At 39.6% G+C, this 24,636-nt stretch overlaps 1 protein-coding gene across 1 annotated transcript in view; it reads left to right on the plus strand.

The window, feature by feature from the left end:
* MYO16 (myosin XVI) overlaps positions 1 to 24,636 on the plus strand; it is a 474,546-nt gene that overhangs the window by 284,658 nt on the left and 165,252 nt on the right. The window contains exons 16-19 of the mRNA XM_077807065.1: positions 9,983 to 10,094; positions 16,700 to 16,817; positions 17,625 to 17,696; positions 18,294 to 18,435. Of these exons, the coding sequence (XP_077663191.1) occupies positions 9,983 to 10,094; positions 16,700 to 16,817; positions 17,625 to 17,696; positions 18,294 to 18,435 (444 nt within the window). The remainder of the gene's footprint in view (positions 1 to 9,982; positions 10,095 to 16,699; positions 16,818 to 17,624; positions 17,697 to 18,293; positions 18,436 to 24,636) is intronic.

The raw sequence follows: 24,636 nt of genomic DNA on the forward strand, positions 1-24,636 counted from the left end.
CCATTTCCCCTTCCCAACCCTCACTTCCCCATTCTCCTGCCGAACTCACCATATTTGGGACTCTCGCTGACATGTGTGGTAGCCAAGGGACAGTGAGACAGAGGTATACGTGACTTCTGCTATTCACAAACTTTGAGTGCACTCACAATACTCTTTCTGTTCATTATTTGATTGGCTTATGCAGATGTGCCCTTGAGGACCAACACCAATGGACAGCCTCCATCAAATAAGGAGGCAAACCAGGAGGAGTAAGGAGGATATGTTTCAAGAAGTGCTGCAATCAACAGATACAGCAGATAGCAAAGCAAGAGCGTGGGGGGAGACAGTTAATGAAAAACTAAGGCTGTATAGCCTGGAAAGGAGACAGGGCAGGAATGGATGATAGATGCACAGGAGTGGATAATAAAGCTACTGGAGGGCTTATGTCCCTAATAATACTGCAGTCAGAGCACATCCGTGCATGACTCCTCCTGCAGTCAATATAGAACGCCATTCCATGCCCTCGCCAAACTCCCCCAAGACATTCCTTGCCTATTCCCCTTTCACTCCACACTTAGAGACTTGGTTTCAAGATGAAAGCAGAAGTTACACACAACTGTAAGAGCCCTAACCGAGAGACTGTTCCTAATTGCCATGCCCCCTGTTTGCAACCCCCACCCCCCAAAAAATGTGTTTTATCCTTTAATGAAAGTGTTGTCTTTGAAACAAAATGAGTCTTCATTTGTGTCATCCACACAGTAGTTGCTGCTAAAATTTGAACACAATGGCTATAGGCAGGAACATTTGCTCACTATAATTAAAGCTCAGGAAGCAAGCATTACAGGGGTCATTCAAGGCAGCAAATAAACATTGCCTGGCCGAATGTATCACATAAAGATACGTTACTGGGATTCGTTGTCAAAATGCTCCTTCCAAACCTCCCTGATATGAGCCCCTCTAATTGCCCATGTGTCTGGCTGCTCAAAATCAGCAGCCAGCCTATACACCTGAGCACTCCACCCCCGGGAAACTTTTGCCCTTCACTTCACAAATGTTATGCAGAGCACAGCAGGCTGCTATGGCCATCAGAATATTTTCCTCATTGAGGTCCTACCTGCCAAAAAGGCAGTGCCAGCAGGCTTTTAAGCTGCCAAAGATACAGTCAACATGTCATTCTGCAACTGTTAAGCCTGTTGTTGGAGTGATCCTTGCTGCTGTCTAGGTTCCCAGTGTAAGGCTTCATGAGCCATGGGAGTAAGGGGTAGTCTGGGTATCCCAGGATCACTATGGGGATTTCCACATCCCCACTGGAATCTTCTGGTCTGGAAAGAAAGTCCCAGCATTCAGCTTTCTATACAGTCCACTGTTTCTAATGATGCATGCTTCATGAACTTTCCCTAAGCAACCCACATTGATGTCAGTGAAAAGGCCCTGGTGATCCACCAGCACCTGCGAGACTAGGGAGAAGTAGCCCTTTCAATTGATGTACCCTGTTGCAAGATAGGCTGGGGCCAAAACTGGGATATGCATTCCATCTGTTGCCCCACCACAGTTAGGGAATCCCATTGCTGCAAAGCCATCAATTATTTTCTGCCCATTACCCAGAGTCACAGTCCTTCATAGCAAGAGGTGATTAATGGCCCTGGACACTTGCATCACCGTAACTAGCGCCCCCCCAGTACCTTTTAGAACTTCAAACTGATTCGTGATTGACTGGTGGGCAGTCTGGATTTGCCACACAATGATCACCATTTGTTTTTCCACTGTGAAGGCAGCTCTCATTCAGCTTTCAGGGCAGGGGCAAGGTCTGCCCACAGTTCCAGGAAGGTGACTTTGCGCATCCAAAAGTTCTGCAGCCACTGCTCATCATCCCATATATGGATCACGATGCGATCCCACCACTCGGTGCCTGTTTCCTGACTCTGAGCTCAGTGTCGATGGTCCACCATGTGAAGATACTGCTTGAATGCCAGCAGCAATCTTGAATGTTTCTTTCCATTACATAGAGCAGGGCAGGTACTACAGATTCACTTTCTGTTTCCCAACTCCTGAAATATTGCAGGACCAGCCACACTGTGTTCATAATGCTCATCACCTGACTGGCAGCAGTTCAGGATCCATGATATCAGGCAGAGATGGCAGGTGCACAGTTTACAGGGGTTGTTCAAAGATGGCAGGAAATGAAGTTGGAAGCCCATGGAATGATGGGACGGCAATATCTGCATCACAGGATGGTGAGCACATCCCCATGATGCACTGCAATCCATTCTCAGATCTTCCAGCAGCAGAGGGTGGCAAGCTGCACCATAGGATAGCTACCCACAATGCAGTGCTCTCTCTGTTGATACAAAAGCACTGGTGGACGTGCTCCACTGATACAAGGAGCATTGTGTGGGCGTGTACAACCAACGTAATTAAAGCGGCATATGATCATCAATGTAACTTAAGTTGAGTTAACTTTGTAGTGTAAAAAAGGTCTTAGTTTCCACTCCTTGATATTTTCATTTTCAACTTATAAGATTGTAATACATCTTTTTTCTTAAGTGTTATCTTAAAGGGAATTAACCAATAATGTGTCCCCTACTCTTTTGGAGTATTTGGTGCAAGTATTCAAATGCATGCAGTGGGTGTGTCACAAAAATCCATATTTGCACAGATAAACTGGCACTTGTCTATGTATCTTCTCTGTATTTGGAAAGCACCTGCAATATAGGTATTAATAATAACTAAATTATCAGCTTATGCATGCATTTCGATTTATCTGTAAGTGCAAGCTTTAAAGACATAGCAGTTGTTTGCATATATTTATGTGATCTCTTGTTGCATCTATATATGAAAATTTTAACCCAGAAATCCAGTTCTCTCAAATAAAATGTGGAAAACTATATTATGATAAATGTATACCTAAAAGCAGCAGCATGGAATATTTCTGAAATAATGTGAATAGCTCATTCTACCTGTTATTTTGGGAGCGTAGAAATAGGTTTGAAATTGTTACAGAGTAGACCCATTGTATTAGAAAAAGATTAGAAAGATAAAGATAAGTCTTTTCAGTTTTCAGGCAATTGTTTTAGTCTAAAGCAGCACCATATTTTACTCAGTGTCTGTGCTGTAGTACAATTATTGATCAGTTTATCTTCTTAAACAAACCCCATTTTGTGGATCAGCTAATTTCTTCTTTTTGAAATAAACAGTTGATCACATGTTCTTAAATTAAAACTTTTCTGTGTGCTGATAATCTCTCTGGTTACACTAGTCCAGGGCAAATGTTGACATGATAGCATTTAAACAGATGGTCAGACATTCAGTGGAAAGTAGTTAATTATTAGAACTGCACAGACTGGATGTGAATATCACTTGTCTGAGCAGCCACCATCAGCCAAAAGGTTCAGTTTAAGAATTTCTAAATCTACCACAGTGTGTTCGGCCAGTCTGAGACCTGTTCTGTAAACACACACATAGATGTGCAATGAAACTATGTTAAATAATTCCACGTATGCAAGACATTAGAAATTTCCTAAATGTAGCCTGCATACATCAAACGTTACAAGGAAACTCCAATGCCAGTGCTGTATCTGAGTAGTATTCTCAGTGTTATTCATCTCCCCCTTCCCCCCCCCCCCAACCTTCCAAAGATTTTCAGTAACAATAATAAGACGGAATTTCTCAGATAATAGATCAGGAGTCACAAGGGTCACACTGAATTTTTATCTATCTAGGTATTCATGAGGGCCCCATCTCCACATTTCCTGAGAGCCATTCCAGGTAGGAATCTGAACTCAAAAGTGGGCTTAACCACTGAATTTTGAAAACTCAGTCTGATGCCAAATATGAAGCTTCGACAGTGTTGCAGTTCAGAGCAGGATCATCCACTTTAGGCTCTCCATTTCTCAGCTGTCACCTCTCTTGGGCAGAGACCCATGTCTCTCTCCCTCTTGACTAAAAAGAAAAAGAGTACTTGTGACACCTTAGAGACTAATAAATTTATTAGAGCATTAATAATTTGTTAGTCTCTAAGGTGCCACAAGTCCTCTTTTTCTTTTTACGGATACAGACTAACACGGCTGCTACTCTGAAACCTGTCATTATGCAAGGCACTGAATTTAGCCATATGGAGTGGAAATCTATCAACTTCATGAAAATGCTCTAATAAATTTGTTAGTCTCTAAGGTGCCACAAGTACTCTTTTTCTTTTTACGGATACAGACTAACACGGCTGCTACTCTGAAATCCCTCTTGACTGGGGTTTTTCCAGGCTGTGAGGTTCCCTGCCTACAATGTGCTATTCCCAGCGTTTGCACTTTGCTTCTTCTTTGAAGGCTTATAAACAGTTGTAATTGTGCTCAATATCACAGTGCTCTTTCTAAGCAAGCACACTTATTTTTAAGGTGAAAACGTTACAGAAAAACCATTAAAAACACAAAAGAATCTGCACAGATACTTTTAAGCTTACCAATTCTGGCAAGGGCTCTGATAGGAGTCAGTCCTTCAAACCCCACAAAGGGTATTTTTGTGGTTACCAGTTCAGAACAGTCTTAGCTCAGAAGTAACATCCGGCCCTCCCCCCATGAATAATTTAGTTTTTCATTTATACAGCTTGGACTTTTGGTCTTGAGACTCTGGGAACAGGTAATCAGCAGACAGTGGCTCTTTCCGCAGGTCGTAACTTGAAAAGGTTGGGGTTTTTGCATAACCAGAGGTGGGGAATTTGTATTCACCTCCCCCTAAAGATTTCTCAGGGAAACCACTTGACACCATTTGTCCCAAAAGTCCATTCTTGTCTGGCACATAGTTCAATATAGTCCTTTGAAGTTCATAACACTACCCAGGATTCATACTACATCTCCCCTCTAGAGAGGTTGCATACAATCTGAGCCCATGATAATACATAACCTTTGCATCTACTACAATGTACTCCAAAGATACTTAAACTTAATTCAATAAGGTTTTTCAAGGATATTGCAGTAAATTGCCACATGTGTCACAGGCAGTTAATCCTGTTTAATACACTGAGTTGGCTAAAAAATATACTTCGACAAATTCCATTAGGCCTCAAAGGCCGGGACTCCCAACCCCCACATAACAGATCTATTTTAAAAAGAACTATCCCTGCGGGGGGTGCCTGTCCCTTTCCCTGCCTTCCTTACTCTCACCAGATGGGCCGTGCTATGATATCAGGCAAGACCTAATTAGGACCTGGTGGAAGGCATTAACTGTGATTCTTCAGCAACTCACACAGTAAGCTTTGGCAACAACCAAAGTTGTTGATAATAACAAAACTAGAGGGGTGGCAAATGTGTAGTGACCCACAAAGAAGGGAACAGTGGGGGTCTTGCAATGAGATGACATTCTGTATTCAGAAATGTAAAGTCGTGGGCACATAATTATCTACTTTGTATTGAAGCCAGGGATTACTCTTTTTCCTCTCAGGACAGGGGATATATTTTACTGGCGTATGGAGCCTAAGACTGGAAATCATTATTCCTATTGGAAGCATATTCCATGTATGCAGTCAGGTATTTGAAGACAAAAGTACTTCAATTTCTGCCTGCAGTGAGCTGTCAGCACAAATTTTGCAAGCTGAAATTGTATCCACAGGAGAGACCGTCCCCTCCCCCGTGAAAAAAATGAACTAAAACTGACAGCGGTGAGGGAGGAATTGCCCAGTGGTTAGAGCACAGGGCAATGATTCAGTTCAGCATTCTGTCTCCAGCACTATTGCTGACTCACTGTGCGACCTTGGGCAAATCAATTCACCTCTCCTTGCCTCCCGTTCCTCAAGTTTAAAGTGGTGATAATACTTGTCTCTAGTGGGTTATGACGCTTTAATGTGTGTAAAGCCTTTTGAGATCTTTGGATGAAAGGTACTATGGATAGTAAAAACTTTATTCTTCGTATTCAAATTTATGAGCGAGATCCTCAGCTGGCGTAAATTGATATATCCCCATTGACTTCAAAGAAGCTATGCCTGTACACCAGCTGAGGATCTGGCCTAATATTTACTTACTGAAAAAATATCTACTTATTTCCTAAGATTAATATGACCTATTACATTCAAAGGAAACTGTTGTTGGAACACATAAACACTCTAGTATTAGTGAAGGGTTTAATAAATGTATGAGAGCTATGACAGAGTGTAGTTTATAGTAACAAAAAGGCAAGTAAGGCTAATATCTGAATGCTATATGGCAGCCTGTAGTGGAAATTTTTATTCATTTATAGTTGCAAAGAGTCCTCTTTGTCAGCAGCAATGTCATTCCATCCCCGTCACTGAAATGTCAAAAAAAAAGTTTTCTATAAATGAGAATGATTGTAAATATTCAAAAATGTTAACATTTTATGAAATAATTATGTATCTGTAGTGTGAGGTATGACATTAACACTAAGGGTTTGATTCATTACCACTTTACTTCAGTTTTACACCAGTTGTAGCTGTGTTGTTTTCACTGAAGATACACCAGCTTATAATTGGAGTATCATAGTGATGAATTGGGTCCTAAGTCTAGTTATGTGGTAGAAGTGATCTGCAAAGTGTCTCAAGACATTTGCATCCTGAATCCATCTTTAGCGGGGGGGTGGGATGGGGGGGGGGCGAGTATTTTTATAACCAGAAGAATATCTTTTCCAGTTTGTCACTGTTTCTCAGCTGGGGCAGGTTGAAGAATACAAAATGTGATTTGTGACTATTTTGGCAAGTAAACATAGCAGGATCTCTCTGCTGTTTGGATTTATATAATGTCCACCCAGGGCTGTAAGTCTTAACACAATTTTAAAATACTGTCTGACACTTAAAAATAGTGACTACAGCTTTGTGATTTTTTTAAACTAAAAATCCATTCCTTCCCAGCAATTCTCACCTTTCAGTCCTCCTTATATATCTTGGGAAATGGATGGGTCTTGCATCATGTTCTAAAAGTCAGTAAATTGGCTATTTTAGGCCAAAGAAGTAGAGGAGTAAATTCCAGAGTTCAGCACATCTCAGAAAATGTCCTGCCTGCAGCTGCCCCCCTTTTTAAATGTAGAGGGCTCCTTATCAAGTGCCTGTTCTGATCACAACTGTGTCAGAACCTTAGTGGGAGAGTGGCAGTCTCTCCAGGCTGGCAGGTCCCAGTAGGTACCTAGGGTGTCATTTTGAAAAGCACTTGCCATTGGCCTAACCTTGTTCTTATTGAAGTCAATATGATTTTTATCTTTGGAGTCAGTGTGAGCAGAATTTGGCCAACACTGCACTTTGGAAAATCTCACTCATAGGGTACTCAACATCTGATTAACTCTCAGCAAAATGTGTGATCATGGGAGATACTGAGCACAAGTCAATGAAGATTGAGAAAACTCAGCCCCTTCCAAGACTGGACCCTGAGTTGGCAATTTTAATTAAAGTATTTGTGTGAAAGCTCATATATTAACTCTTCAAAACATTAAAAAGAGCTGATTAACCATATTGCCTGAATGTGTAAAGGCATATGATACCATTCTGCAAAAGAGAGAAAATAAGGTGCCAACCATGCAGAAAGATATGTAATAAATTCTCAATGAGGACTGCTGGGTGGTGATCCCTTTTGAAAATCTGGCTCTAAGGACCCAGTTCTGTAAGATGCTGAGTACCTCAGGAGGTGTTAAGTCAGTACTTCACAGAATCCAGTCCTAGTGGTGTAAGGTCTGTTATACATTAGAAAGATCTACTGGTGGATCTATCCTGTTGGTAGGAAGTACTGTGCCTCCATACACATTTTTCTTCCATCCATGTTTCTCGGCTGCCCATTGAAACAAGTTTCCCAATTTCCATTTAGGGCAAGGGTTCCCAAACTTGGTTTGCGGCTTGTTCAGGGTAAGACCCTGGCAGGCTGTGAAAAGCTTTGTCTAACTGAGAGTCTGCAGGTACGGCCACTCGCAGCTCCCGGTGGCTGCAGTTCGCCATTCCCAGCCAATGGGAGCTGCGGGAACCAGGGCCGCGAACCAAGTTTAAAAACCCCAGATATTGGGTAAATCTGCATTGCTATTACATCCGTATATTTCACCACATCATGCTTTCTCATAAGTCTTTTCATTGTCTGTCATAACCCCCAGTGAGATTGGTTAGAGAAGCAAAACTAATTCTTACACCTAACTGTAAAAGCTGTGTACTCATGCAAAGCACGATTCTTGTGAGAGCTCTCTAAGGGCATGTCTGTACTACAAAATTAAGTCGACCTAACTTATGTCGGCATACAGCCACCACAGTAATTACATCGCTTGTGTGTGTCAACACTTTGCTCCTTATGTCAGCGTTGCACGTCCTCACCAGGAGCACTTGTGTTGATTGTACTATCTATGTGGGGGCATTGTGGGACGACTCCTGAAAGCCATAATAGTTGACATAAGCAGCAGATCAACTGTGTTGACCTAACTACTGCGACCTTGACTCCATGCCTCTCATGGCGGTGGAGTTATTAAGTTGACGTAGCAGGGCAGTTGCATGAGCAGGAGCAAAATTTAAGTATAGATACTTCCATAGTCAGGTGGACATAAACTGCCTTGTGTTGACCTAACTGAAGTGTAGACCAGACCTTGGTAGTAGTCTGATGACTAAATGGGGAGTCCATGATGAGACCTATCCATCCCAGCTGGAATAGGAATGTGATCAGGAATTGTCAGAGCTCAAACCACCCCAGGTCTGTTTGTTATGGACATGGGACAGCTCAATGTGAAAATGCAAACACCCATTCTCTGTCTCTCCCTTTCATTTTGCAGTGAGATGCGATTAGGTGTATTGCTATGCATGTTGCAGGAAGGCCACAATATGTTACTGCTAAGAACATTTATTAGCTTGCTATTCTTTGTGTTAATATATTGTACTATATTTCAGTTGTCATGTGGCATAGCTTGTCTTGTTCTGTATGTTGGCTCTTTTTGTTTTCTATTGTCTGCTTTTACACCAGAAGGTAGGTAGAGGGGTGTGTGTGTGTGTGTAACACATTGCAGAGATATTTGTAATTCATTAACACTTCCTTTCAGTGCATATGGTATATTATAGTGGGTGCTTATGACTCAGTACATTTAACACATTTACTATTTAAGTGTGTACTCAGCACTTCTAAGGATCAGACACTACCCGGAGGGGTGGAAACATCAGACCACAAGAAAATTACGCAGTCTTACTACATTTCCCATTTAATTCAAGTGCTCAGTCCCTAGACATTCAGTGAACTTGGGATCAGACCGATAAGAATTGAATTCTCTAGTCCTCCAAATGGCACAAAGTGAACTTAAAGCAGACGGAGAGTTATACTGGAGAATTACCCCTTTGTAGGGGAGTCTCTGGCAGCAAAAAAGCTGGCAGAGCCAGGAATTCCAGAAGCTGGCAAAAGGGGAAGTAGGGAGAGCACTCTAGGTAAGCAGGAGTGTGTCAAGGGAGGGGAGGAGGAGGGCAGAGACCATTCTCCACTGGCAGAATATCTCAGTGGCATACATTAAAGCTATCCCCTTTACCTTCAACTTGCATTGGGGCTGTCTGTGGGTATCTGAGAATTGGGGAGCCACAATCAGCTCCTTGTCAACCTCTCTTTTTCACTGTGCCTGAGCTCTGCTTGGCTACAGATAAAATTCAACCCTGCTGAATATTTGAAGAGAACAAATGAGGGGGGCAAAACCATCAGGCCACATGAAAATTAAGCAGTCTTACTTGACTCCTCAGGAATGGCAGAAATGTACCTTGCAAGTTCTAGCGAAATACACACAAATGTCACAAGGAAATCTTGTGAGCTAATAGCTGCATGTAATAATGGGTAGTTAAGCAAGTGCCTAGGGAATTGTAGAACATAAACACATTCTATCACAAATGCCTTTCCCTCAGAGAGGTGAGAGAACGATTCACTGAGTCTCCTGTAAACACTTAAGAACATTATGTACAGGTGTTTGTGTATGACATCCATTAGGTTGGAAGGCAAAAGATGGCTTTTAACCACAGAAGCTTGATTGCGTGCCAACCTCATAAAGGCTATATGTTTCCCCCTCCCCCATGCAGGTATCTGAACCAGACTGTACTGGAGGAGACATCAGTAACAGTGAACACTCTCAACAGAGAGAAATTAGCTGTCCTAAAACAAGCCCTAACTGCATTTGGATTCAATAACCTGGTAAGTTATGCAAGCCTACATAGTACATGCCTAGAATGACTCTTCTACTTAGTTAAAAGCAGGTCATAAGAAACTCATATTGACAGACCCCCCAGAAAAACATAGGCCTGACCCTTTTTCGTGCCAATGAAACAAAGCGATAGTTCACTCCAGGGAAGTGATTGTAATCACTTTTAATTAGATACTGCACCAACAATATAAACATTTTTCATTCTTAAAGATTCACAGAACAGCTGCAAGTTATAATCCTGTGAACAATTAAATTACATAATGTCCAGATAGCAAGAAACAATCAAATCCCATATGACAAAAAATTATAAAAAACTCTGGGAACCTTTCCCTTCCTGATTATATCCCTGTCCCTTTTAATTTTATGAAGTATACATTCCAAATGCTGTATGAAAAAGGCATATAAATAATTAGACATGCAAAATTACAGGCAAGTGACATGAAAGATTTGACTTCAACTAACAAAAGCAACAAGGAGCAGCTAGTCCTAGAACCCACAAGGGGAGAGGCAATTCTTCATTTAGTCCTAAGTGAAGCAAAAGATATGGTCCAAGAGATGAGTATAGCTGAACTGCTCAGTAATAGCAACCATAATGTAATTACATTTAAACATCCTTGTTGGGAGGATGGCGGGGGGGGAGGGGTAGGGAGAGGAGAATGCCAAAGAAACCCACCCCAGTAACATTTAACTTTAAAAAAGGTAACTACACAAAAATGAGAAACCCAGGTAAACCGAAATGAAAAAGTACTGTCACAAGGGTGAAATGCCTGCAAACTCCATAGGGACTGTTTAGAAACACCATAATAGAGGCTCAAACTAAACATATACCCACAATGAAAAAAAAAAAAGCCACTGTAGCTAAATAGCAGAATAAAAGAGGTGGGTAGAGACAAAAAGGCATCCTTTAAAAACTGGAGGTCAAATCCTACTGAGGAAAATAGAAAGGCGCATCAACACTGCACGTCAAGTGTGAAGATGTAAGTCAGGCCAAGAAAGAATTTGAACAACTAGCTTAAGAAAAAAAAAACAGCAGCAATTTTTTTTAAGTACGTCAGAAGCAGGAAGCCTGCCAAACAATCAGTAAGGCCACTGGATGACTGAGCTTTAAAGGAGCACTCAAAAAAGACAAGGCCATTGCAGAGAATCTAAATTAATTCTTTTCATCAGCCTTCACTGCAGAGGATGTGAGGGAGACTCCCACACCTAAGCCATTCTTCTTAGGTGACAAATATGAGGAACTGTCCCAGATTGAGGTGTCAATAAAGGAATTTTTGGAACAAATATATAACTTAAACAGTAATAAGTCACCAGGACCGGATAGTATTCACCCAAGAGTTCTGAAGGAACTCAAATTGCAGAGCTACTAACTGTGGTTTCAACAAGGAGTTCTTGTGGTTAGAGACTAACAAATTTATTTGGGCATTTATTCAGTTTGTAAGCTTTTGCTTAAATCAGCATCTGTACCAGATGACTGAAGGGCAGCTAATGTAATCCCTTTTTTTTTAAAGGCTCCAGAGGCAATCCTGACAAATATGGGCTGGTAAACCAGGCACTTTGACTGAAACTATAGTAAAGAACAGACTTGTCAGACACATAGATGAACACAATATATTGGGAAAAATTCAACATGGCTTTTGTAACGGAAAATCGTACCTCACCAGTCTATCAATTTTTTGAGGGTGTCAACAAAAATGAGGACAAGTGTGCTACAATCAATATAGTGTTTTTGGACATTCATCAAGGCTTTGACAAGGTCCCTCACCAAAGACTTTTAAGATGAGCAAGCAGTCATGGAGTTAGAGGGAAGGTCCTCTCATGGATCAGTAACTGGCTAAAAGATAGAAAAAAAAAGGGTAAGAAAAATTGGCAGTGTTCAGAATGGAGATAATTAGCAAGTCCCCCCAAGGATCTATACTGTGACCAGTGCTGTTCAACATATTCATAAATGATCTGGAAAAGGGGGTGAATGATTCAGTGGCAAAATTTGCAGACAATACAAGATTACCCAAAATGGCTAAATCCAAAGCACACTGAAAAGAGCTACAAATGGATCTCATTAAACAGGATGCTGGGCAGCAAAATGGCAGATGAAAGTCAATACTGATAAATGCAAAGTAATGCACACTGGAAAATATAATCCCAACTAAGCATGCAAAATGTTGGGGTCTAAATTAGCTGTTACCACTCAAGAAAGAGATCATGGAGTTGTCATGGATAGTGCTCTGAAAACAAACACTCAGTGTGCAGCAGCAGTCAAAAAGCTAACAGAATGTTAGGAACCATTAGGAAAGAGATAGATAAGACAGAAAATATCCTAATATCACTAGATATATACATGGTACGCTCACACCTTGAGTACTACATGTAAATCTGGTCTTCTCTTCTCAGAAAAGATATATTGGAATTGGAAAAGGTACAGAGAAGTGATTAAGGGCATAGAACAGCTTCCGTACATAAAGAAATTAAAAAGACTGGGATTGTTCAGCTGAGAAAAGAGGCATCTAAGGGGGGATATGACGGAGGTCTATAAAATCATGACTAGTGTGGAGAAAGTGAAAGAGAAGAGTTATCTACCCCTTCACATAACACAAGAACTTGGTGTCACCTTATGAAATTAATAGGCAGCAGGTTTCAAACAAATATAAGGAAGTACTTCACACAATGCACAGTGAATGTGTGGAACTTGTTGCTAGGAGATGTTGTGAACGCCAAAAGTATGACTGGGTTAAAGAAAAAGAATTCAATAACTTCATGGAAGATAGGTCCATTGATGGCTATTAGCCAAGATGGTCATGGATACAACCCCATGCTCTGGGTGTCCCTAAACTTCCAATTGCTATAAGATGGGACTGGATGACAGAGGGTGGATCTCTTGATAATTTCCCTGTTCTGTTTAGTCTCTTTGACACATCTGGCACTGGTCACTGTCAGAGGACAGGATACTGAGCTAGATGAGCCATTGATCTGAACCAGTATGACCGTTCTTATGCTCTTAAAGAGAGAGAAGCTCAAAGTCTGTCTTTAACCATGTAAACCAGTCAAGAAGGAAAACAGAAACGGGAAGAATGAAATCTAGGGGTGATAGGTGATTGGATTTGGGAAAACTCTTGCATGCCATGTAATCCCCTTTCAGATCAGAAGCATGCTCAGATGACTGTGACACTCTCCATATATTACACATGTGTACAGTGCCTAGCACAAAGAATTGGAGTCCCTAGGCATTACCACTGTACAAATAAATAATAAAAATCCAGTGAAGACACATAAAAAACAAATACACAGTACCTAACATCATCCTGGAAAAGCTGAGAAAAAAGCTAATGTGACAATAGTCTGGATTGTCATATGAAGTCACAGATAGGCAACATTTCTAACAAAAAGAGACCAACAGTTGTCAGCAACGATAAAGAAATAAACTGGTGAAACCATGGTGAAGCTGTTACCTAACTGGGAACTAGACTGAGGCTCTTGTGGTGATGGAGTATGATGTCGTTGCTTACAACTCCTTAGTTAAGTTAGCAACTACAGTTCCACTATCAGCTATAATTTGACACCTATTCAGACTTTCAATATGAAGAAAGTATTTCTGTGAGCATTTGTGTGGTTGCTACTAATAGTTAGCACTTATGTGGAGTACAATTAATTGCACTTTTCTTTATTCTTGATTGGCCAAATCCTGGTCTTAAAGAAATCAGTAGCAAAATTTCCACTATCATCGGTGGGCCCAGCATTTATCCCATTGTGCAATCCTAGAATATGTTGCACAGATTGCTCTGGATCTGTCAGTAGAATTCATTTTTGTAATATGAATCCTGAATAGCAAATGTGTAGGGAAATCGTCAGGAATAAGCAGAATACTGTAACTGCTTTTTATAGTTCAACATCTTGGCAGATTTTAAATTATACAACTTTGTTTTCAACCCCAAAATTAAACATTGTATCCTAAAAGTTCAGGTTATCAAATTAAAATCCTAAAAATTCTATTAAAAACAAAACACACATTAACATATGAAGTTAAGTTCCCCTCCTTTTTTACTCTCCCTGCCTACCATTCTCACTAGAAAAAACACAGTGCCAATGTCTGAGCAGTGTAGGACTCCTGGTCTGAGTTTAAAAAAAACCAAACAGCTACTTCTACAGAGACGATATTTGTAGCTGTATTGGACAGAGAAATTATGAAGTAAAGTGGCATGCTTTCTCTGCTTTCTGTGCATACTGGTTGTCATACTAATTCACGAAGTGCTGGGTCAGCTCACAGCTACTTTCTGGTAGTACCGGTGTTTCAGCACTGGAAACAAACCAGAATGTGGATGAGTTTCATTAGCTTTTTTGTTTGGTTAAGGAGGGGAGTTTCAGCCCCTAAATACACAGTTACAGACAAACTTTTAAGAGCAGTAGAGGAAATTTGAGAGCACCTTATTATCCGAAGCTGAGTTTTCCTCAGAGCCAGATCCTCAGTTGCACCATAGCTCTACTTGGAACAGCTGAAGAACTGGTCTCTGGAATAATTTAGAGGAGCCTCAGGTTTCTTTAGTTTCACTTGGCTGCAGTAGCCCTCAAGGAGCCATTCAGCCAGCTGGGGATCAGTGAAGCACTGCAGCACTGTACACATGCCTCTTATGCTGGAGGTCATATGGTGGTTAGTATAGAGTCAGCCATGGCCCGTAATTTAACTCTACACCACTTTTGATATGTGTGGAAAAACCCATGTACAGTGATCTCTGGTCCTTGTAGCTGCAGGGAACAGATAAGAGTTACTGACACAGTGCTTTATCTTTTTGAAGAACTACATAAACATTTCTAATTAATCCTCAACGATCCTGCGATGCAGATTAATATTTATTAATATCCCTGTTTTAAAGATGGGGAATCATTATTGTCTAGGGACACTGCAAATAAGTATTTGACCCAGGACTAGAACCCAGTCTCTTGATTTCCAGAGCCATGCAAAATCCTCATGATTTAAAGTGTCTCCCAGTGTCCTTGTGTGTTTGTCAATCTTTCTGAGTCGTAGTTTTCCCATCTGAAAAATAGGCTAATAAACCTCTTCACTGATATCATGCTTTTTCCATCTGTAGATTTCAAATTATATCAGAAAGCATTATTAGTTTTTTATAGTAGCATATCTCCTGCGGACGCTACAGGTAAACAAACCATCCCAGCCTGCCAGCGGATTTTCCTGATGGACAGCATGCCAAAGGTTGCCGATCCCTGGTTTAGGATATAAGGCTTGGATCAGCTGCATAAGAGATCTGTGTCCTTACTCTAGATCATCTGCAAACTCTTTTTTGTATCCTATAGCAAGCCATGTAGATTCTCTGTGCCTTATTTATCCAATCTGAAAAATGGCAGTAATGATATTTGCCAACTTCTAAAAGACCTTGTGGTGCCTCATTATGTTTCACTAAATATAAAGAAATTAGTCAGATCATTCATGGAAGAGGTAAGAATACAAATTATAGCCTTGTTCATTTTCCAGGGTCATTCTGGTAGAGAAAGCAGCAATAGGGAGAAGCACCTTTTACTAGTGCTGTTGTTTCTCCAAACATCTGGAAAGCTGTCTGGGGTTAATTTCAAGAAATTTTAGAGTTCTGGGCAATTGTTTGCAAAGCTAATTTGGTCTCTGCTGCAGAAGATGCTCTGGTTAAATGTTTACATGTTGTAGTGCATATTTTGGCGCTGAAGATACTCACTGTGAGTGAAGGAAAGCACGTGTGTAAGTCTTTGCAGATTTGGTTTCTAAGAATTAATTCAATAATTATTTCAGATTTATCAAATAAGTTCATGATCAGTTAATCTTTCTAAGTAATGCAATGTAGCTCTCTCGAGTAAATAAGGTTTCTTAGCCACATAATTTAAATCCAATCTGCTGAATAGTACAAAGGGCCTTGACTATAGGGCTGTTTTTTGTTGTTGTTGTTTGTTTTTTTGTTTTTTTAAAGATTCACAAGAATGTTTCTATAATGGGGAAACTTGTTTTTTCTTTTTTTCCAATCCAGTTTCCTGGACCATCATTTGCTTAATTTTAAAAACATTTTTACAAAAATCGCAGAAACTATATCTGGAAAATTACAATCAAGAGATGATTGTTTTCCAAAGTTATGAACATTTGAAAACAGAATATCATAATGGATTTAACAAACAATCAAACTTAACTATAGCTTTCACTGCCTCAAAACTGATATAATTTAAAACTACACTATTTGATTGTGGATGTGACTGGCTAAAAGGAAAAAAAGTGCTTATTCACAAATGTAGAATTTATCACTGTTAGAATTCTCAATAGGCAAGAAATGCTTATTTCTTGCAGAAATAATACTTCCATTAAAGACATTTTATTATTTCTTCATGATATTCTAAATAAATTTCTTATCTCATCAGTTAATTTGATTTACATACATGCAAAAGTAAAAGCATTAGACAATTCTTATTGTGCTATATATTGTATTGGCCATGGAATGATTTCTAAACCCTAAATCCTCACATAATAAATGAATAGTTTTTAGTTGAACAAATGCTACTCCTGTATAAAGCATCTTCTTTCATTTGTATGCCCAGCCGAACTTTTCTTTATATTTGTGTATAAAATGTGCAGGAGGTGGAGAACCTGTTTGTAATTCTGTCGGCAATTCTACATCTTGGAGATATTCGGTTTACTGCTCTGACAGACGCTGAGACAGCATTTGTGTCAGACCTGCAGCTACTAGAACAAGGTCAGTAGAACGTGACCTTCTAGTATTGCCTACTTTGTCTCTTATAATAAAGTGATTTCACTGATTCACCAATAGATGGAAACACTGTTCCAGGCAAACAGAGATCTGCATCCTGGAGACTCATAAATTACTGGGGAAACACAGTACCCTATTGACTCTGATGCTTTATAAATTACAGATTTTTATGGGAATAAGCAAAATGCTATTGTGGCAAATTATCAAATTCAGTGTCATATCCAATGGTGCCATTTTCAAAAAGAAATTGCACAGTGTACTTTGGTCTTTTTTTTTATATCTATCTATCTATCTATCTATCTATCTATCTATCTATCTATCTATCCACTTTTACTGCATGTCAACATCTAAGCAATTTGCATTTAATAGAATTCCTTATGTTCAGAAATCCTTGCCTTAAAAGCTTCCCTAGCTTTGAAGTTGCCCTGTTGGTCACTTACAAATCTCCTCTAAGTGGCTTATGAGTAGATTACCAATAAGCAGCATACCTTAACTCTAATACCAAAGAGATCCTGCCAAGCCCTAGGGAAAGTTCTGTGTAATCTGTATGACAGAAAAAAGCTGTAATTTAATATACAGATACATTAAACTTTACAAAGTCCTGATTATAGTAAGCCGATTTTACATGTTCATTAATTTTGATTACTGCTATGACAGCTCACTCTGCATTAATGTGTAGGTTTTTTCACTGTTTACGAAAAATAGTATTGAAATAAAAAAATCTATTTATATATTGAAATACAGTAATTGAACACATGTTCCTCTCATTTCAAAACAACTCTTTCCTTTTAGTCGCAGGAATGTTGCAGGTATCACCAGATGAACTTGCTTCAGCCTTAACAACTGATGTCCAGTATTTCAAAGGTACTTTCTTCCAAGTCCACATTCTAATAAATCAGACTTGGTAGCTTTTAGGTCCTTCTGGTGTCTGTCAGAGCTAAAAGAGTTAATGGTTTGTTTCTCATTTTTTATGAACCAGCAAAGAGACTCTCTCAAGGATATCTCGGTGGAGATCAAACTGTGCCTGGAATTACAGCAACCTTTTGTAACATGCAGCTCAGTAACAGATCAGAGGCTGATGCTGATAGACCTGAACTGTGGTGAACCTTGCAGCAAGGTCACAGACCAGGTCCTAGTGCTAAAAACCAGTGTCAGCAGGAGTGTCCTTAAGAAATTCCATGCAGATAAGTCATCCGCAACAAGAAAGGAGCCTGTATGCCACACAAATTATTTTTTGTCTCTGTTCACTCCTGACCTGAGAATCTTCCAAGTATGTTAGTGGGAGCCTTTTGTTATTTGACTTGCTAGGTCTTTCTGCATAATTAGAACACAACAGGGACATTGGAAATGGGACAAGTGAAGAGGCTGGACAGAGAGATTATTATGAGAACAAGTATTTTTAAAGTATTTTATACACTTTATAATCATGTTTTCTTCTCCTTTTTGTGTTTACTTTCTTAGGAGACATGATCACGAGGAGACACACTATAGAGATTGCAGAATTTTACCAAGATCTTTTGGCAAAGTCACTGTATAGTCGTTTATTTAGTTTTTTAGTGAACACAATCAACTACTATCTCCAGAATCAATATGAGACCAGCAGGTAGGAGCTCAGGTGCTAACTAATCCCATTGGTAATCTTACATGCTGATGCCCTATTTAAAAGAATCTAACATACAAAAGATACATGGGCAATGTAGCCATCATTAAAGCATTTCATGATAGCATTCCAGTTATGCTTAGTGATGTTACTGATCATTCATGGAGTGTTCCAATTCCATCACTGCTTGATGAAAAAATGTACATTGTGTGCTTGTATGCAAATGAATTTACAGACCAAAGAGAGAGGTTATTATTTCTACACCAGTCAGTGTCTAATATTTATGTATCTAGATAGTTAACTGCATAGAAACCAAATCTGTAACTGCTCTAAGCTGAGTCCAAAGTTGGTCAGCTCTGATATGACACTGCTTTATGTTAGTAGGCATGTTATTTTTTTCATGTAAATTATTGGTATTAGTCTGTATATTCTTCTATAATGGTGTTTGTTACTACTAATATTTTAAAAGTTGGCATTATGGCATCAGATAAGATATTTAACAAGTAGTGGTCTGGTTGGCATTTAGTTGATGCAAAGCTCACTTATTATTCTTCTCAATATCTCATGACGTTGAGCAGGTTATTAAAAACAAAATTCAGCTCAAAAGCCTTCAAATACATGTTTAAATGTCACTTCTCTTTGAATGAAACCTTAGGAGTATTTTCTACATGTCTGTAGGTAATCATCTGCTAAACTCAAACAAATTACATCTGACATGGTTTCTTGGAAAACATGGATGCCTATTAAAATGCATTAATGGAGCCATTCAGAAACAAAAAAAACTTAAAAATAAATCTCAGCAGAATTCAGACAGAAAACTAAAACAAGAAGTCTAATTATACTGTAATATGTATGTGTCTTAACTAAGATTCAAAATGTGACATACACACTGATAAATACCGGCTTTTTCATGTTTACCAAATACATGCCGGTTTGGCATTCTTCACAAGTGGTGAACCACAAGTGAGTTCTGTGAGTCGTCTTTAACAAGTGCCAATAATCCCTTTATACCACAGTCCGACAGGCTGCCCGGGCCACATACTTCAGCAGAAATACTATTTTAGAAATATTAGTTTTGTTTTTTAAAAAATCCATCCATTTGTAAAGCCACTGAGCCAAAATTGCTCTGCATCTCTTTCATACAGATTTAATATCATAGAAGGGCTTTAAAGCTACCAGAGCTGGGCATCAGGGAATTCCCCCAATATAAAGGGCTTCCCTGGCTAGAGTAGAGCTGCATACCCAGCTCTATGCCAGTGCAGGGGATTTACTGGAGGCATTCCAAGGTGGATGGTGACTTCGCCTGGGATGCTTCTACTGGACCAGTCCCTTAGAGCCACATGCAACTGGGCTCAAGTTAGAGCAACTTCAGATTGCTCTAATCTGTGCCAGAAGTCGTCTTTGGTCTGTTCATGATGAGGGAGGCACAAAGTGGCACAGAGCTATATTTTGCCCTTTCCTCCTCTCTGAGCTTCTTGGGCCAGCTCAGCTCTGGCACAGAGATGAATTGGGCCCATGCTATGCCTACACTATGAGCTGGGATGTAATTCCCTTGCTCAGGTACACATACTTGCACTAGCTCTTGTTGAACTAGCTCAGATATAATTATCAGTGTAGCCATGGTCCCGCGGGTGGCTCAGTAGAGGCACAGTTGAGTTGTGCTGAGTACATATCCCCCAGTTGCAGATGGGTTTGTATTTGGCATGGCTCAGCTGGTATGTGTACCAGTATGTGTACACAAGCAGGGGAATGACACCCTCTGACATACCGCGGCACAATCCAGACTAGTGGGGGATTGCGCCACCCTTGCATGCTCTTCTGTAGTAGCGCCCAGCTGGGCCGCTTGCAAACCGCCTGCCAGCATGCAGGTCACATCCTAAGGGTCTTCACGTAACTGCAGCCTGCCAGCTATACCCTGGCTGCCGCCAGCCTTAGTTATACTTCAGGGTGACCCCAGCCCATTCCCAGTACTGGATCTTCCCCCAGAAATATATGACCTGTACTGCCCAGCCCTCTCCTGGACAGTACAAATATATTAAATTTGCTACTTCTTTAGAGGAATAATTTGCTATTTTATTACCTTAAATAATTACCCAGACACTTCAGTTTAAACACACCGAATTAGATAACACAGTAAATCAAGTTTATTAACTACAAAGAAACAAATATTAAGTGAGTACAAGTAATGAAGCATAAAAGTCAGAAATGGTTACAAGAAAAATAAAGAAACAATGCTCACTAATATCTATTTAAGAAACTATCTTAGTTGCAAAACAAACTTTCTCACCACATGCTCCAGCAGTTTACTGCCCAAGCTTTCGGCTCAGGACCCTTCCTCAAGGGTCCAACAGCTGTTTGCTTTTGTCTTCTCAGGTATGGAGAATGACGTGGACAGGGGGAGAGAGACAGGGATACCTAGGGGCAGTTTGTCCCTCCTTTTTATGGTTTCAGTCCCTCTCTTGAAAAACATTTTCAGCTGAGAACCAGGAGACAAAGTCAGTGTGGCAGGATATTCCCTGCTGATTTTTCGTCCTGTTTGAACATCCTTTGTTATCCCCTCCTGCTTGGTGACTCTGTTTACAGCTTAAATGCCAATTAAGGCAAACATACACTCCTTTGTTCAAGACAGGTCTGTTTGACCAGTATGGTACTACATGAGTCTTATCATTTTTTAAAAAGCATACAGGGGAATCTTATAACTTCACGTACAGTGTTGCCTCACATTTTATCAACAAATTGAATTTTCAAATGGTACCTCACAAGGCATACTTTGGACAAAGATTATTATAATAGTGTGTAGGGTGTGAACTCAGGTGTGTATTCCATCACACACCCTTAACTTGTAGTGTAGACAGCCATCGTTACCATGAGTCCAATTATTAAGGCTTTGCAGGGAGAGAAAAACATACAACACATTTTAAAAACCTCTAAAATTATTGGAAATAGCTTTTTTTTGTACATCATAATCTGTGATTTTAAGGTTTGATATTTCAGGACCTATTAAAGCTAGGAGCTGGTGTCTTTCATGCCCAGTGGCTCTTTTTTCTAGCCCTAACACAATCTTAAGATATTAGACCTTAAACTGTCACTGTACAGGACTCATCCTATACTTCATCCAGTTGTAATTGAGTATGCTTGGGGAGAGTTCTACATTTTGGTGGGGAGGATATATTTGTCAAGTTGTTTCTAATAGTCAGGCAACCTTAATGAAAGACAGTGCTATCTATCCGGACTATAATATGGCAGCTGTTTGAAGATGCTCAGAGGTTTGGAATCTTAGCGGTTGTCTTGGTGGAGCTGGGCAGAGTGCAGGCGAAGTAATCAAAGAGATAGAATAAATGCAATTTATCACATACATCTGCAGTTTACGGATCAAATTTTACTTATTTACACCGGGGCAATCAGTGGGATTGCAACAGTGTGCTTTGGAATAAGACTTGGCCCAAAGTGTGTTACAAAGTTCTTTTAACAAGACTTTATAGAACAATAAAATTAGATGCTAACGTGCTAGAAACATCTGACTCAATATATTGAAAATCAAAGTGCATTACTAAAAAAATCCTGGGCTTCACTTTCTTTGTGGAATTACTAGAATTTGATCATTAATATTGATTTTTTCATTTACAATGAAACAGCTAATGGCTGGTTTACAGGTGAAGCAAAACGGGTGATTGCCATTAGATCTAAGGGGAAAAAAGTTTACTGAGTAGATGCAAGAACATACTATCTAGGTGCAAAGTAGATAAAAGCATTGCCAGAATCTGACAAACACATGAATGGATAATGCCCGTTAAATCAATGTACAGCAGCAGTTTTAATGACAATGTAATAATAGAGTTATTATTCACCTTCCGGAAAATTGAACTTGTTCATTCATAGTGACTCACAATTTTGTCTAACTAAAGCACCATTTTTATATTAACCAGCATAATTATAACCATTAATACAAATGTAGGCTGGTTACAAGGTACTTTCATGTTCACAGTTTTGTCTGTCCTGTATGATATTGTTTTTAAGGAGGGCACTATGACAGAAAACTAATCTTGTGTGATTAGAGTTCTAAAATGTATCGAGAGAAAAATAACTCCAAATGCTTGTTAATGCTCATCATTGTTAAAAATAATATTTATTAACTTTTTTGATTTCAGGTATATTAGATGCTTCTGTTCTATCTACTGTATTTTACAAACCATATGCATGAGGGTTTTTTAAGACCTTGTATTGCTAAGATTTATTGTATTGCTAACAAACTTGCTGATTGTGAGCCTTGGATAATAGAGCCTTAAACAAATATCATTGACTGCTGCAATTTCAATTATTTGATTACCCTTTGGAAGTGTCAAGTCTAGAGCGTCTGACATTAGTACCAATATACAATGTATTAATGTGACATCAGGAAGTCCTGACTCATAGCTGAAAGAGGGCCTGTTCACAGATACTAGCAATGCCTAAAGAGTCTCAGGAAATGTTTATCTTTTTCTAACTGGTGAAAAAAATATTGAATTGAGTATGTTTGGTTTAGAAAACCTAGTTTTTTTTTTTCTGGCCTTGCTACCTATGCCCCTTACAAAGTAGCAGGTACTATGTTTATAGTAATTTGTTAGCAAAAGAAAAAGTCTCCCTGTTTCATGACCTGGAGATGTGGCTAATGCCAAAATATTTGAGGCACTGCAGACTAGCAAATGAGGTTAGCTTTTGATTATGGCTTTGTATCCATGGTGTCAAGTCAGCCATAGGCAATTTCCCTTTCAAATGTCATCTTCTGAATATTTCTGAAACCATATTTTGCATCTTTCAAAAGTGTAATTTTTTATCCATAGTAAAATCTTTTCAAATATTGACAGAATATAGCAGTGGCAACATTTGTTTTGTCACAAGGAAAATACTGGAAATCTCAATCACAAAATTCCTTTCAATGCATTATGCATCATTTGAGTTATAATAAGATCACATGCAAGATAGTTTTGAGGTATATAGCTATCAGCCTTGGAGAAGAAATCAGTAGGATTTTTTCCCTTCTCGACAAAAATTTCTGTTCATCTGTCACTGAGCTCAGCAATAGGAGGGAATCATAGGGGGACTCTTCAACTGAAAACACGAACCCACAGCATGAAGCAACATTCCCCCACATGATTTGGAAAATAAAAATCCGTAATGCAGTATGGGGCATAATGTCATTTTTGAGCTTTGGCCCAGTATGCATTGTTGTTGGGTTTTTTGTGCTTACTCATAAAAGACAAAAACAGATTTTTAAACTGCAGAACAAATCTAGCCTTTCAAGAGATGGGAAAGTTAGCCCTTCCTAGCACTGAGTGAACTGTGAAAGGTTTTGAATCAACCTGGATACTGTGGTTGAAGAAAATCTTCACCACCCAGTACTAGTCATGCACGGACCTGCAGCATCAGATGTTGAGTCTGTGATTCCTTCCTCCTCCCCCACTCCTCATGTCCAATATGCATATACCAGTGAGGCCTCAGAGGAGTGAGGAAACAGAAAAGTCAGTGCCTCCACAGTGCCTCAGAGGAATAATCAAGAGAATTAGAGACCCACTAAGTCAGTCCCATCAACCTTTACTTTTATGTTTTAATAATTGTTGTAGGCAAAGGTGAACTGCTCTTCTGGCATTGGATGTGTAGGAATATATGCCTAAACTAGGCCTCAGTTAGAGAGGTTATATACTGTATCAAATCCTCATAGTACTTCCCCTTGTTAATCAGTATCACTTCTGCTTTATCCAGATCAAACTTAAACCAGCTTGCTTTCATCCTGGTCACTGCCAGATGTTGGAGGAGCAGGGAGAGGACTGTGTCTGGGTCAGATGAAAAGGAGATGTAAAGCTGAGTGCCATCATAGTGATGACATGTTAAACCATACCACCTCACAGTTGTACCTCATTGCTTTACATAGATATTGAACCAAAGGGATGATCTGACTGAACTTTACAGATTTCCATAGCTGAAAACCTTCAGGAGCAGAAGAGTAGTTACTCAGTATCGACTTGTAAGACTGCTCTGAAATGAGTGTGCAGAACCATTGTAAGGGAATTCTGTCCATCTCTCCCAGGAATTGCAAATGGGTCAACTGCACCTCATGATCACTGATATGACATCTGCCATGACAATATCACTCAGAAAGCCTGGTATCTATGAGTTGCTCTTAGGAGTTGGCAACTGTTTTTATGTGGTTTATTTTTAACGTAGCTA

Source organism: Eretmochelys imbricata, chromosome 1 (assembly GCF_965152235.1).
Source record: "Eretmochelys imbricata isolate rEreImb1 chromosome 1, rEreImb1.hap1, whole genome shotgun sequence".
NCBI classification, from domain to species: Eukaryota; Metazoa; Chordata; order Testudines; family Cheloniidae; genus Eretmochelys; species Eretmochelys imbricata.